General features: G+C 49.9%; 1 protein-coding gene across 3 annotated transcripts in view; it reads left to right on the top strand.

Annotated features, from left to right (window-relative positions):
• Nucleotides 1-6,435: 6,435 nt before the first annotated feature.
• TBCD (tubulin folding cofactor D) overlaps nt 6,436-11,119 on the top strand; it is a 261,696-nt gene continuing 257,012 nt past the window's right edge. For 2 of the 3 annotated variants that reach the window (XM_075903520.1, XM_075903522.1), the window contains exons 1-2: nt 6,436-6,591; nt 7,968-8,186. In XM_075903520.1, coding sequence (XP_075759635.1) covers nt 7,994-8,186 — 193 coding nt within the window. In that variant the 5' untranslated portion in view covers nt 6,436-6,591; nt 7,968-7,993. Of the gene's footprint in view, nt 6,679-7,967; nt 8,187-11,119 lie in introns of all 3 variants that reach the window. The other variant, XM_075903521.1, reaches the window with a different exon arrangement.

The raw sequence follows: 11,119 nt of genomic DNA, 5'->3' as shown, positions 1-11,119 counted from the left end.
GCACTCTTTCAAGTTTTAAAAAGAAGTGCTTGTTCTCTGTATTAAAAACAACAACAAAACAGATGCAATATTAGCTGGCCAGAATTTTGAGCAACTATACAACAAACCTAATTACTCTTTTCATGCAAGAAAATAAGTGATAAGTAAAGAAAGCAGTTATAATTACAATTCCACAAACATATCCATTAATAAGAATGTGTATGGGAAGAATCATGCTTGTAATTCTATGTGTTCAGAGCTTGACCAATTAGTAATACAGGCAGTCTCCGGGTTATGTACAAGATAGGGACTGTAGGTGTGTTCTTAAGTTGAATTTGTAGGTAAGTCGGAACTGGCGTCCAGATTCAGCTGCTGCTGAAACTGACCAGCGGCTGACTACAGGAAGCTCGAGGCAGAGTTTCTCTGCCCCGGGCTTCCTGGAATCAGCCGCTGATCAGTTTCAACAGCAGCTGAATCTGGACGCCTGGGACAGAGCAGCTGGGGCGCTGCCGGGTAGGTCCCCGCAGCGCCGAACCTCGGCACTGCGGGGACCAACCCAGCAGCACCCCAGCTGCTCTATCCCAGGTGACCCCAAGTCAGCTGCTGCTGAAACTGATCAGCAGCTGATTCCAGGAAGCCCGGGGCAGAGCAACTCTGCCTCGGGTTTCCTGTAGTCAGCCGCTGGTCAGTTTCAGCAGCAGCTGACTTGGGGATGCCTGGGGCAGAGCAGCTGGGGCGCTGCCGGGTTGGTCCAGTAGCGCCGAGGAGCGGTGCTGCGGGACCAACCGGCAGCTCCCCAGCTGCTCTGCCCCAGGCGTCCGCGAGAAAAGCCTGGTTTGCGGGGGGGGGGCGCACTAGCTGCGCCCCCCCCCCAGCAGACCAGGGAGATGTGGGCGGCGGGACCGAGACGTTCCGCAGTCCCGCCGCCCGCGTCCACCGCGGCTTTGCTCCGTGTCTCCCTGGTCTACTGGGAGGGCTCCCCCCCCCCCCGCAGACCAGGGAGACGCAGAGCAGCTTTTCTCGCCCCGTTTGTAAGTACGAATCTGACGTAAGTCGGATCCGCGTAACCCGGGGACTGCCTGTACAGTTAAAATAATCAAATATGCTTTGCCACTTTTCTTTTAGTGTTAGCACTGCTATTATGAATCACAATTGGAAAAAAACACCATCCTTCCAGAGAAGTAAATCACAGCAGCTATTGAAACAATGTAGATTTGTTTTTATATGTTTTTCAATAAATCACATTTGAAAGCTCTCAGACTTTGGAGAGGAACCAAGTGGATTTGCTTTCAGTGCTTAAAAATATAATGGCTGAATCAGAAGTCAGATTAAAAACCATATTGCTTCTGAATTAAATTAAAATGACACCCAAATTATCACAAATAATTCAAGTTATGCTTGATTCTGTGATTGAAGAGGAAAGGTGGAATAATCTTGTTTGTGTAAAGTTGACAGTGTAGTTATAAGATGGAGCATTCAGGTTTGAGATAATTAAGTCCTTGAGAACTAATATGCGTTACCTAAAATGTGAACTAAAATACATTATAACTTTATAAGATATAAAGTTAAGATATGTGCACAAATAAAATTCAGAAACTTGTACTGCAATAAAAAGATCTTGATGTCTATATCTTGTGATGACAGTTTTTCTCTGTTTATGAAATTTAAACTAATAATGGTATTGTTATTTGGGAGGAGGTGGAATTTTTGATTAGTGGGACTGATAATACAAAGAGGCATGACAAAAAAGAGCCAGTACAAGATTGGATGGTGGGGTCTAGGAGGGCACGCAACAGAGTGAAGTTGCTAACCCTCCAGGAACAAAGCTCGCAATCCTACCACATGGGATGGGAATATAGTCCTGGAAGAGAGCTGAAGAGTGGCTGGAGGGTGAGCTATTGGGCTGGAATTAACTGTGGTGGAGAGTTTCTGGGGATAGGTGATGGCCAGCAAGAAGGAAACATTCTTGACATAAAAGTAACATGGTAGCAGCTATTTTTAGTATCTGCACCAACGACACTTCTCTCCCATCCATCGAATGTATGAAAACGGTTTCATTTCCAGAACTGAGTATGACTGGGCTCAGGATTGGCCATGGTCTTGTTCTGTGCTAAAACACACACTGAACATCCACAGTGACAATATGGAACTGCTCATGCAATAGTGCTGATCATGTAATTGATTGGGGTGGGATTCCATTCCCCTTCCAGGTCAGAAGGGAGCCAACCCACCCCACTATGGGAAGGGTGAGGTTCGTTGCTGGGGAATCAGCATCCTCTGTCCAGAGTATGCCTCAGGCTTGCCTCCTGGTTGGGCAAGTGTGACGTAGTGGAAGTGCCTTGCTAGGGCTGTGGCGACCTCTGCTGTCTGGTCCTTATGCAAAGGGGGCTCCAAACCTGTCTGACCAGCCACCCCCCATGGGGAGAAACAAAGGAAGGTGGATGCTGCCCTGGCTGGGGGGCAGGGCTGGAGGAGAGTTAGTTTAGTTCGGGTCTGGGAGCATGGAGGAAGCAGCCTCAGCAACAGGCTGGGGGGTTTAGAAGCCGAGACCCCTCCCCCATATCAAGGGGGGCTGAGGCATCCTAGGCCTGCCCTGTAACCTGGTGACATCTGTGCTGTGCTGTATTCTGGAGAGGCAATAAACTCCCTCTGTTCTACCAGTTGGTGGAGTCTGTGCATGCCATTTCGAGGGCGCAGGAGGCGGGGAACCCCAACGCGCCGTCACACTACCCCACTATGGCAAGGGTGAGGTTCGTTGCTGGGGAATCAGCATCCTCTGTCCAGAGTATGCCTCAGGCTTGCCTCCTGGTTGGACAAGTAACATCAGTTAATAGCCCAGACTCAGGTGCAAGCAGGATAGGAAACAGAGGTCACCTATTTAGACAGAGTAGCCTCAGTTCAACTCAGCCTCTGGTTTAGAGTGGAGCAGCACCGCAATTAGTGAGCTTAATCTGATTGCAGATGAAGCAGCAAATATTTAAGGCCCAGGCTCTAGTTCAGGTTCAGAGAAGGGCAGCAGCATATTTAATTAGCCTCTGGCTATCTGCCTGAGGAGACTACCACCCACAGATTGAATGGCAGGCAGGACACAGGCCCACCCACTCCACTATCTCCCAGTGGCAAAGTGGTCTGCCATTGAGTCAACAGTGATCCAGGCCTGCCACTCTATCACCGCTGCAGGCTGCTGAGTGTACCATTCTTGGGCCACCTCCACACGCCTCCTCTATGTGTATGGAACAGAAGTGTCTTGGTTGCTAGGTACCTATGTCACCAGAAGCAGCTCTTCCAGGGTCAGTTCAGCAGGAGTCCAGGGAATGCAAACTAGTCTGCATCTTCCTTTGGGGTGGGTTCAGTTTGGCCAAGGATCCAGGTCGCCCAGACCAATCATCAGCTTCTTCCAGGTCTACTACCAGCACAGACACTCAGGCTACATCTACACTGGCAGCTTCTTGTGCAAGAACAGCTGTTCTTGTACAAAAACTTGCCGGGTGTCTACACTGCACTTGCATTCTTGCGCAAGTAAATGTACAGTCTAGTATCGGAAAACAGGGCTTCTTCTGGTAGAGTTATTCCTCTCCCCAGGAGGAATAAACCTTCTTGCAAGAGCTCTTGTGCAAGAGGGCAGTGGAGACCGGAAACATGAATTTCTTGTGCAAGAAACCCCTATGGCTAAAATGGTCATCAGAGCTTTCTTGCGCAAGAGAGCGTCCACACTGCCATGGATGCTCTTGTGCAAAAGCACATCTCTTGCGCAAAAGCACATACCAGTGTAGACGCGCTCTTGTAGAAGACTTTTTGCGCAAGAACTCTTCCTTGCGCAAGAACTGTTTTGCGCAAGAAGCTGCCAGTGTAGACATAGCCTCAGTGAATGCATCTCTGCCAGTGGCTGGGTTCCAACTTAGCCCTCAACTCTGCTTTTTATACTTCTGGCCCTGCCCCTCTGATTGGTCTGGTGAGAAGTGGTCTTCCCCTTCTGGGTCAGAGGAGAACAAGCCAATCTGTCTCAGTACAGTCATAAGAACAGCCATACTGGGTCAGATCAAAGGTCCATCTAGCCTAGCATTCTGTCTGCCAACAGTGGCCAATGCCAGCTGCCCCAGAGGGAGGGAACACAACAGGGAATCATCATGTGATCCCTCTTCTGTCATCCATTTCCACACAAACAGAGGCTAGGGACACTATTCCTACCCATCCTGGCTCAGAGCCATTGATGGACCTAATATTCATGAATCTATCTAGTTCTTTTTTGAAACTTGTTAAAGTCCTTGTCTTCACAACATCCTCTGGCAAGGAGTTCCACAGGCTGACTGTGCACTGAGTGAAGAAAAACTTCTGTTTGTTTTAAACCTGCTGCCTATTAATTTCATTTAGCAACCCCTAGTCCTTATATCGTGGGAATAAGTAAATAACTTTTCCTTATTCACTTTTTCCACACCAGTCATGATTTTATAGACCTCTATCATATCCTCCCTTAGCCTCCTCTTTTCTAAACTGAAAGTTCAAGTCTTTTTAATCTCTCTCCATATGGGACCTGTTACAAATCCCAAACCATAGACTTCTAGAATACTAAGTCATCAAGTCCAGTCTCCTGCCCTCATGGCAGGACCAAGCACAGTCTATATCATCCCTGATAGATGTCTATCCAACCTGTTCTTAAATATGTACAGTGATGGAGATTCCACAACCTCCGTAGGCAATTTATTCCAGTGCTTAACCACCCTGACAGTTAGGAAGTTTTTCCTAGTGTCCAACCTAGTTCTCCCTTACTACAGTTTAAGCCCATGGAATGTTCTGATTGTTTGCTAGCCATTCTGCTCACAATCTATGCAGAGTGACGTCTGGCTGAGACACATTCAGTGCAGCGCTTACTGATAGGAGCAGGGTTTTGCATTTGCTGAGTTGGATAGGGCTGCTCTCCAGGGACCACAGACATCCTAGTGTGAATTTTGGATACTCTGTGTTGCAAACAGGTCACATGCACCCAGAGCTAATCTAAGGGTACGTCTAGACTACATGCCTCTGTCGCCAGAGGCATGTAGATTAGGCTACCCGACAGAGTAAAATGAAGCGGCGATTTAAATAATCGCCGCTTCATTTAAATTTACATGGCTGCCGCGTTGAGCCGACAAACAGCTGATCAGCTGTTTGTCGGCTCAGCGCGATAGTCTGGACGCTCCCCTGCCGACATCAAAGGGAGTTGTCGACAACCCAGGTATGCCTCCTGGGATGAGGCATACCTGGGTTGTCGACAACTCCCTTTGATGTCGGCAGGGGAGCGTCCAGACTATCGCGCTGAGCCGACAAACAGCTGATCAGCTGTTTGTCGGCTCAACGCGGCAGCCATGTAAATTTAAATGAAGCGGCGATTATTTAAATCGCCGCTTCATTTTACTCTGTCGGGTAGCCTAATCTACATGCCTCTGGCGACAGAGGCATGTAGTCTAGACGTACCCTAAGGCTTGATAGGGAAGCTCTATGAGTAGGTTGATTAGGGGCTGGCAGACACTACATTCTTACTGGAGTGTATCAGCATTAGTCAGACTTCATTAGCTCAGTCACTGCATACAGCAGGGCTACGTCTACACTGGCAGCTTCTTGTGCAAGAACTGTTTTGCAGAAGAGTTCTTATGCAAAAAGTCTTCCACAACAGCACGGCTACACTGGTATGTGCTTTTGCACAAGAGTGTCCATGGCAGTGTGGATGCTCTCTTGCGCAAAAAAAGCTCTGATGACCATTTTAGCCATAGGGGTTTCTTGCCCAAGAAATTCATGTTGCCTGTCTATACTGCCCTCTTGCGCAAGAGCTCTTGTGTACAAGGGCTTATTCCTCCTGGGGAGAGGAATAACTCTTCCGGAAGAAGCCCTGTTTTACAACGCTAGACTGTAAATTTATTTGCGCAAGAACACACGTGCAGTGTAGACACGGGCAAGTTTTTGCATAAGAACAGCTGCCCTTGCGCAAAACCCGCCAGTGTAGACGTAGCCGAGGTGTCTTCATTCCCATACCCATTTTGAAGGGCTGTCCCAGAAGGGTTCTCCCTGATCAGCCAGCTGTTCAGCCTGGTGTAAAGGGAGAACACGAGGCAGATGCCCCCCCTCGGGCCAGGACAGCTGAGTGCCAATGGGGGACCAGGCCCTCTCTGGGTCAGGTACGGGCCAGCACTGTGGACACGTGCGCGCCCAGCTTTGAACTGTGCAGGCCCGGAGCGTCCGAAGCCCCCAAGCGCCGCTCGCTGATTTCCAAGGGGAGGTGGCTGCCTGGCTCGTCGGGAGCGCGCCCCGCGGCACCTCAGCGCGGGCACCCAGGACTCGGGGACCTGCCCCTGGACGCCGCCCGTGCGAGGCTGTAACGGCACCAGACGTTCAGGCCCCCCCGCGGGGCAAGGGGAAGCCCGCGGCTGAGGAGACAAAAATCCCCCCCCCCGGGCTGTGCGTGGAGCTCTGCGAGCCCCGCCCCCGCCCCTGCAGGGAGAGGCCGCGTTCGGGAACGGCGTCGTTCCCGCGTTGTTCTGTCCCGCACGGCGCCCCGTAGCCGGCAGGCTGGGCGGGCAGAGTTGAGCCTGGGCCGGGATCCGCGCAGAGGCCCCCGGGAGCGGAGCCGCGGTTGCCAGGGTAATGCGGCCCTGCGTTCGGAGCGCGTGAGGGGTCCATGCAGCTTCCTCTGCCTGGCCCGGGGCCGGGAGTGGGAGCCCGCTGCGGGTGGGTGGCGCCTCTGACGAGCCCCCTCCCGCGGCTGAGGGATGCTGGGCCCCGGCTGCGCGCTGGAGCTGCCGGCCACACCCCGGCTCCACGCAGACCCCAGTCTGCGCAATTGGATTCAGTGGCTCTCGGCACCTGGGGCGCGGGGTCTCACACGGCCCGCGGGCCCCCTACAGCCCCCCCCCGGCAGTCCCTGCGAGCGGGGGGGGTCTTTCCCCATCCGCCAGCCCCCCGCCCTCTCCCCCATAGTACCCCTTTCGCCAGGTCCCCTCCCCCGAGGGATGAGGCTCCTGGAATTACTGCGGGGGCAGATCTGTCACTGGGCACAGCAGGGGTCGGGCCCTCTGTACTCACCGTGCTTGCTGGAGAGCAGGGGAGCGGAGCGGAGCTACTGCCCTGGGCGAGCCCCCCAGTAGGGATGTGAAGGACTAGTCGACAGGATAGTCTGTTAGGTGCTTCTCTCCTCCCTTGCTGCCTCTATCAAATAGGGCAGGGAGAAGAGGGGGGGTACTTAAAAGCAGAAGCGCCGCATGGAGCCTGGGGTCAACTGTTCCTTGCAGCGCAGCGCTGCCACTTTGAATGCCACCGGCAGCGCTGTGTGGAGTCCGGGATCAGCTGAAGGCTCCCCCACTGACCCCGTTCTCTATGTGGGCTGCTAGCTTCAACGGTGGAGGTGCCTTATCGACTAACCCAGTGTTTCTCAAACTGTGCTCTGCAGAGCCCTGGGGCTCTGTGAGGTTGACAAACTGGAAACATCGATAGGTACAACACATACAAGACAGCTAGGGCTCTGCATTAATTTTTATGCATGTAAAGGGCTCCAGAGCTCAGAAAGTTTGAGAACTGCTGGACTAATTGAATAGTCAGTGAAAATATGCATCAACTATTCGAGTAGTCAATTACCCGATAATTAATATCTTTATCCCCAAGGCTGCATTGCTCTAGGAAAGAGATTTGGAAGGGAAGGGATGGAATTGGGATGGGGATAGGGTTTATGGGACATGCCTTCTTTGGGCCACACAGACTCCCAAGCCAGAATGTGAAAAAGCTGTAGCTGTAGATGGCCCATGGGTGATGAGTTTGTGACCTCTGTTAAATTCCAATGTATGGAGACTTCTCTTTCAATCCTGCCCCCTATATTGGATTTTTGGGGTCATGGTGGCCCCTCTATTAGTCCTCCTCCGTATCCTGGTGTGGGGTGTTGATTTGGTTGTGGTGATTATTCTTTCATCTTACTCTACCTGATGTGTGATGTGGGGTTGAAGTATTGTTTGTTCTTATGTTACCAGGGAAGAATTGATTGCTGGTTTTGGAAATGGCATTGAGTGAGATGGAAGGCGATGGCTCAGAAGAGGAGCAAAGCGGATGCCAGGAGCCAGATGTCATTGCCAGTGGAAATATATTGGAGAGTTTCACAGAGAGTCAAGAAATCAGAGGGTTAATTAACAACCTGAGAGGGGTGTATGGGGATCAGGGAACACGAGAGGTGACAACTGAAAAATTCATAGGTAAGGTCTGAGGATGTACAACCTTTAGGGGGTATATTTTTTATTATAGTTGAAATACTGCTAAAGAACAGAGGGTAAACTAATGTTTTAGACCAATTTTTGCTCTGAGGAAGATTAGTTTTATTATAGAATCATAGATACTAGAACCGGAAGGAACCTTGAGAGGTCATCAAATCCAGTCCCCTGCCCTTATGGCATTCCAAGCTTATTATTCATATCAAGCTTATTAGTCGTGATAGTGGAAGATCTTGGCTGTCTGAGCTGTCATAAAATATCAAGGAAACCATTCCAGAATGAACAAGCAGTAGGTTTAGATACATTTTTAATAATTGACTTTAAGGGTGAATTATCTATCCTTGGGCTCGGTCCTAGTCCTAGTGAAGTCAATGCAATCAGGAAGCAGATCTATTTTAGTTCCTGTCCTTGTAATGCTGCTGTTTGATTATTGGTGTAATGAAATGAAGTATTGCCATCTAGCTGTTAAAGTACAGGTCTTGGAGTTGGAAGATATGAGTTGTTACATCAGTTCATTCATTTGCCTCCTATGTGACTATTAACAAAGTAACTTAAGCTTAACAGGTGATCTTTACTGGGTATGCTCTGGTATATTAGGGATGTAACCGGGTAATGGTTAACTGGTACTTGGGAGCAGCCCCAGCCTGTGGCCCAGCCATGAGCTGAGCTAGCAGCCCCTGCAACGGGGGTGGCGCAGCCACCATGGTGGCAGCCCCCCCACCCACACCACTTTAATTGGTTCAATGGTTAAATGCAGTGTTAGTGTTATGTTTAACCAGCTAAAAGGGATTTTACATTCCTGTTAGCCATATGGGCAGGGATGGTGTCCCTAATCACTGTTTCCCAGAAGCTGGGAATGAGAGAATGGATCACTTGATGATTTCCTGTTCTGTTCATTCCATTTGGGGCATCTGTCATTGACCACTGTTGGAAGACAGGATACTGGGCTAGATGGATCTTTGTTTTGACATAATGTGGTTGTATTTATGTTATTTCTGATATATAGTTATTTTGTCATCCATGTCCTGTATATTTTTTTTCACCTATAAGCACAGCCATCCTAGACTGTAATTTTTAGGGGATGAGACAGTAAGCTACAAAATTAATGTAATTATGTTTTAGCACATTTTCACTAGTTCTTTTGAACTTTGGTGTACAGGCAGTCCCCGGGTTACGTACAAGATAGGGACTGTATGTTTGTTCTTAAGTTGAATTTGTATGTAAGTCGGAACTGGCGTCCAGATTCAGCCGCTGTTGAAACTGACCAGCGGCTGACTACAGGCAGCCCGAGGCAGAGTTTCTCTGCCCCGGGCTTCCTGAAATCAGCCGCTGATCAGTTTCAACAGCAGCTGAATCTGGACGCCTGGGACACAGCAGCTGGGGCGCTGCCGGGTAGGTCCCCGCAGCGCCGCACCTCGGCACTGCAGGGACCAACCCGGCAGCACCCCAGCTGCTCTACCACAGGCGTCTATGAGAAAAGCCTGGTCTGCGGGGGGGGAGGCCCCCCCCGCAGACCAGGGAGACGCAGGCGGCGGGACCGAGACGTGCCGCGGTCCCGCCGCCCGGGTCCTCTGCGGCTTTGCTCTGCGTCTCCCTGGTCTGCTGGGGGCGGGGGGGGGGGGGAGGCCAGCAGACCAGGGAGACGCGGAGCAGCTTTTCTCGCCCCGGAGGACGCGGGTGGCGGGACCGCGGTGTGTCTGGGCGGTCCCGCCGCCCGCGTCCTCCGGGGCGAGAAAAGCCCCGTTCGTAAGTACGCGCGTAACCCGGGGACTGCCTGTACTTGCAGGGTACGAAGGCTTGAATAAGGGCTACTGCATGCTTTGTGTGGTGCACAGAGGGAAACCTCACTCGGCTGCTCCTTAGAAGGTCTATGGAGTCCTGTGCACTTCACAAAAGTGAAAATGCAGTAAAACTGTACTTATCTGTTTATTTCAAGAATTTACAAATAGTCTATCATACATGTGAAGTTCAAAGACTAATAACTGTATCAAACTATTATTTAAAAGGGACAATGAACTTTAGAAAGGGAAACTTCAATAAATGCAGACTAGTAAAAAAAAGCCCATAAATTAAAAGTAAAAGAAGTAAAATCTTTGAGATGGCATGGATGTTACTTAAAAAAATCATAGAGCAGTAGAACTAGACGGGACCTTGAAAGTCTCACGGCAGGACACAGCTCTCACGGCAGGACACAGTACCGTCTAGGCCATCCCTCATAGAGCAGGTTAGCTAGAAGTCTTAAATATCTCCAGAGATGGAGATTCCACAACCTCCTTAGGCAGTTTATTCCAGTGTTTAACCACTCTGACAAAGTTTTTCCTAATGTCCAGCCTAAGCCTTCCGTGCTGGTGAAGTACTGGAATGGGTTACCTGAGGGGTAGTGAAATCTCTGTCCCTAGAGGTTTTTAAGTCTCGGTGATTTAGTTGGGATTGGTTCTGCTTTGGGCGGGGGGAGGGAGGGCTGGTCTTGATGACCTCCTGAGGTCTTTTCCTATGATTCTATATTGAAAAGAATTGGTCCCAAAAGAGATCCCTGCGGAACCCCACTTGTTATGCCCTTCCAGCAGGATTGTGAACCATTAATAAGTACTCTCTGAGAACGGTTATCTAGCCAATTATGCATCCACCTTATAGTACCTCCATCTAAGTTGAATTTGCCTAGTTTATTGGTAAGAAGGTCATGCCAAACTGTATCAAATGCCTTACTAAAATGAAACAAAACCAAGAAGAGCTTAATAACCTATGCATATTGCTGAGCAAAATGGAAGCCAGGAAAGCAAGGAGTAAAACAGTATGCTAAATTTCCAGGTCTAAAAGTCTATTCAAGCCAATAAATCTGTTTAAAATTTAGTAATCTGATCCAGGTGAAGCCCACAAATAAGAACATGAATTGCAGCATGCAGTATATGAAGGAAATT

This window comes from Pelodiscus sinensis, chromosome 20 (genome assembly GCF_049634645.1).
Source record: "Pelodiscus sinensis isolate JC-2024 chromosome 20, ASM4963464v1, whole genome shotgun sequence".
Lineage (NCBI taxonomy): Eukaryota > Metazoa > Chordata > Testudines > Trionychidae > Pelodiscus > Pelodiscus sinensis.
This window is presented reverse-complemented; position numbering and strand designations above follow the sequence as displayed.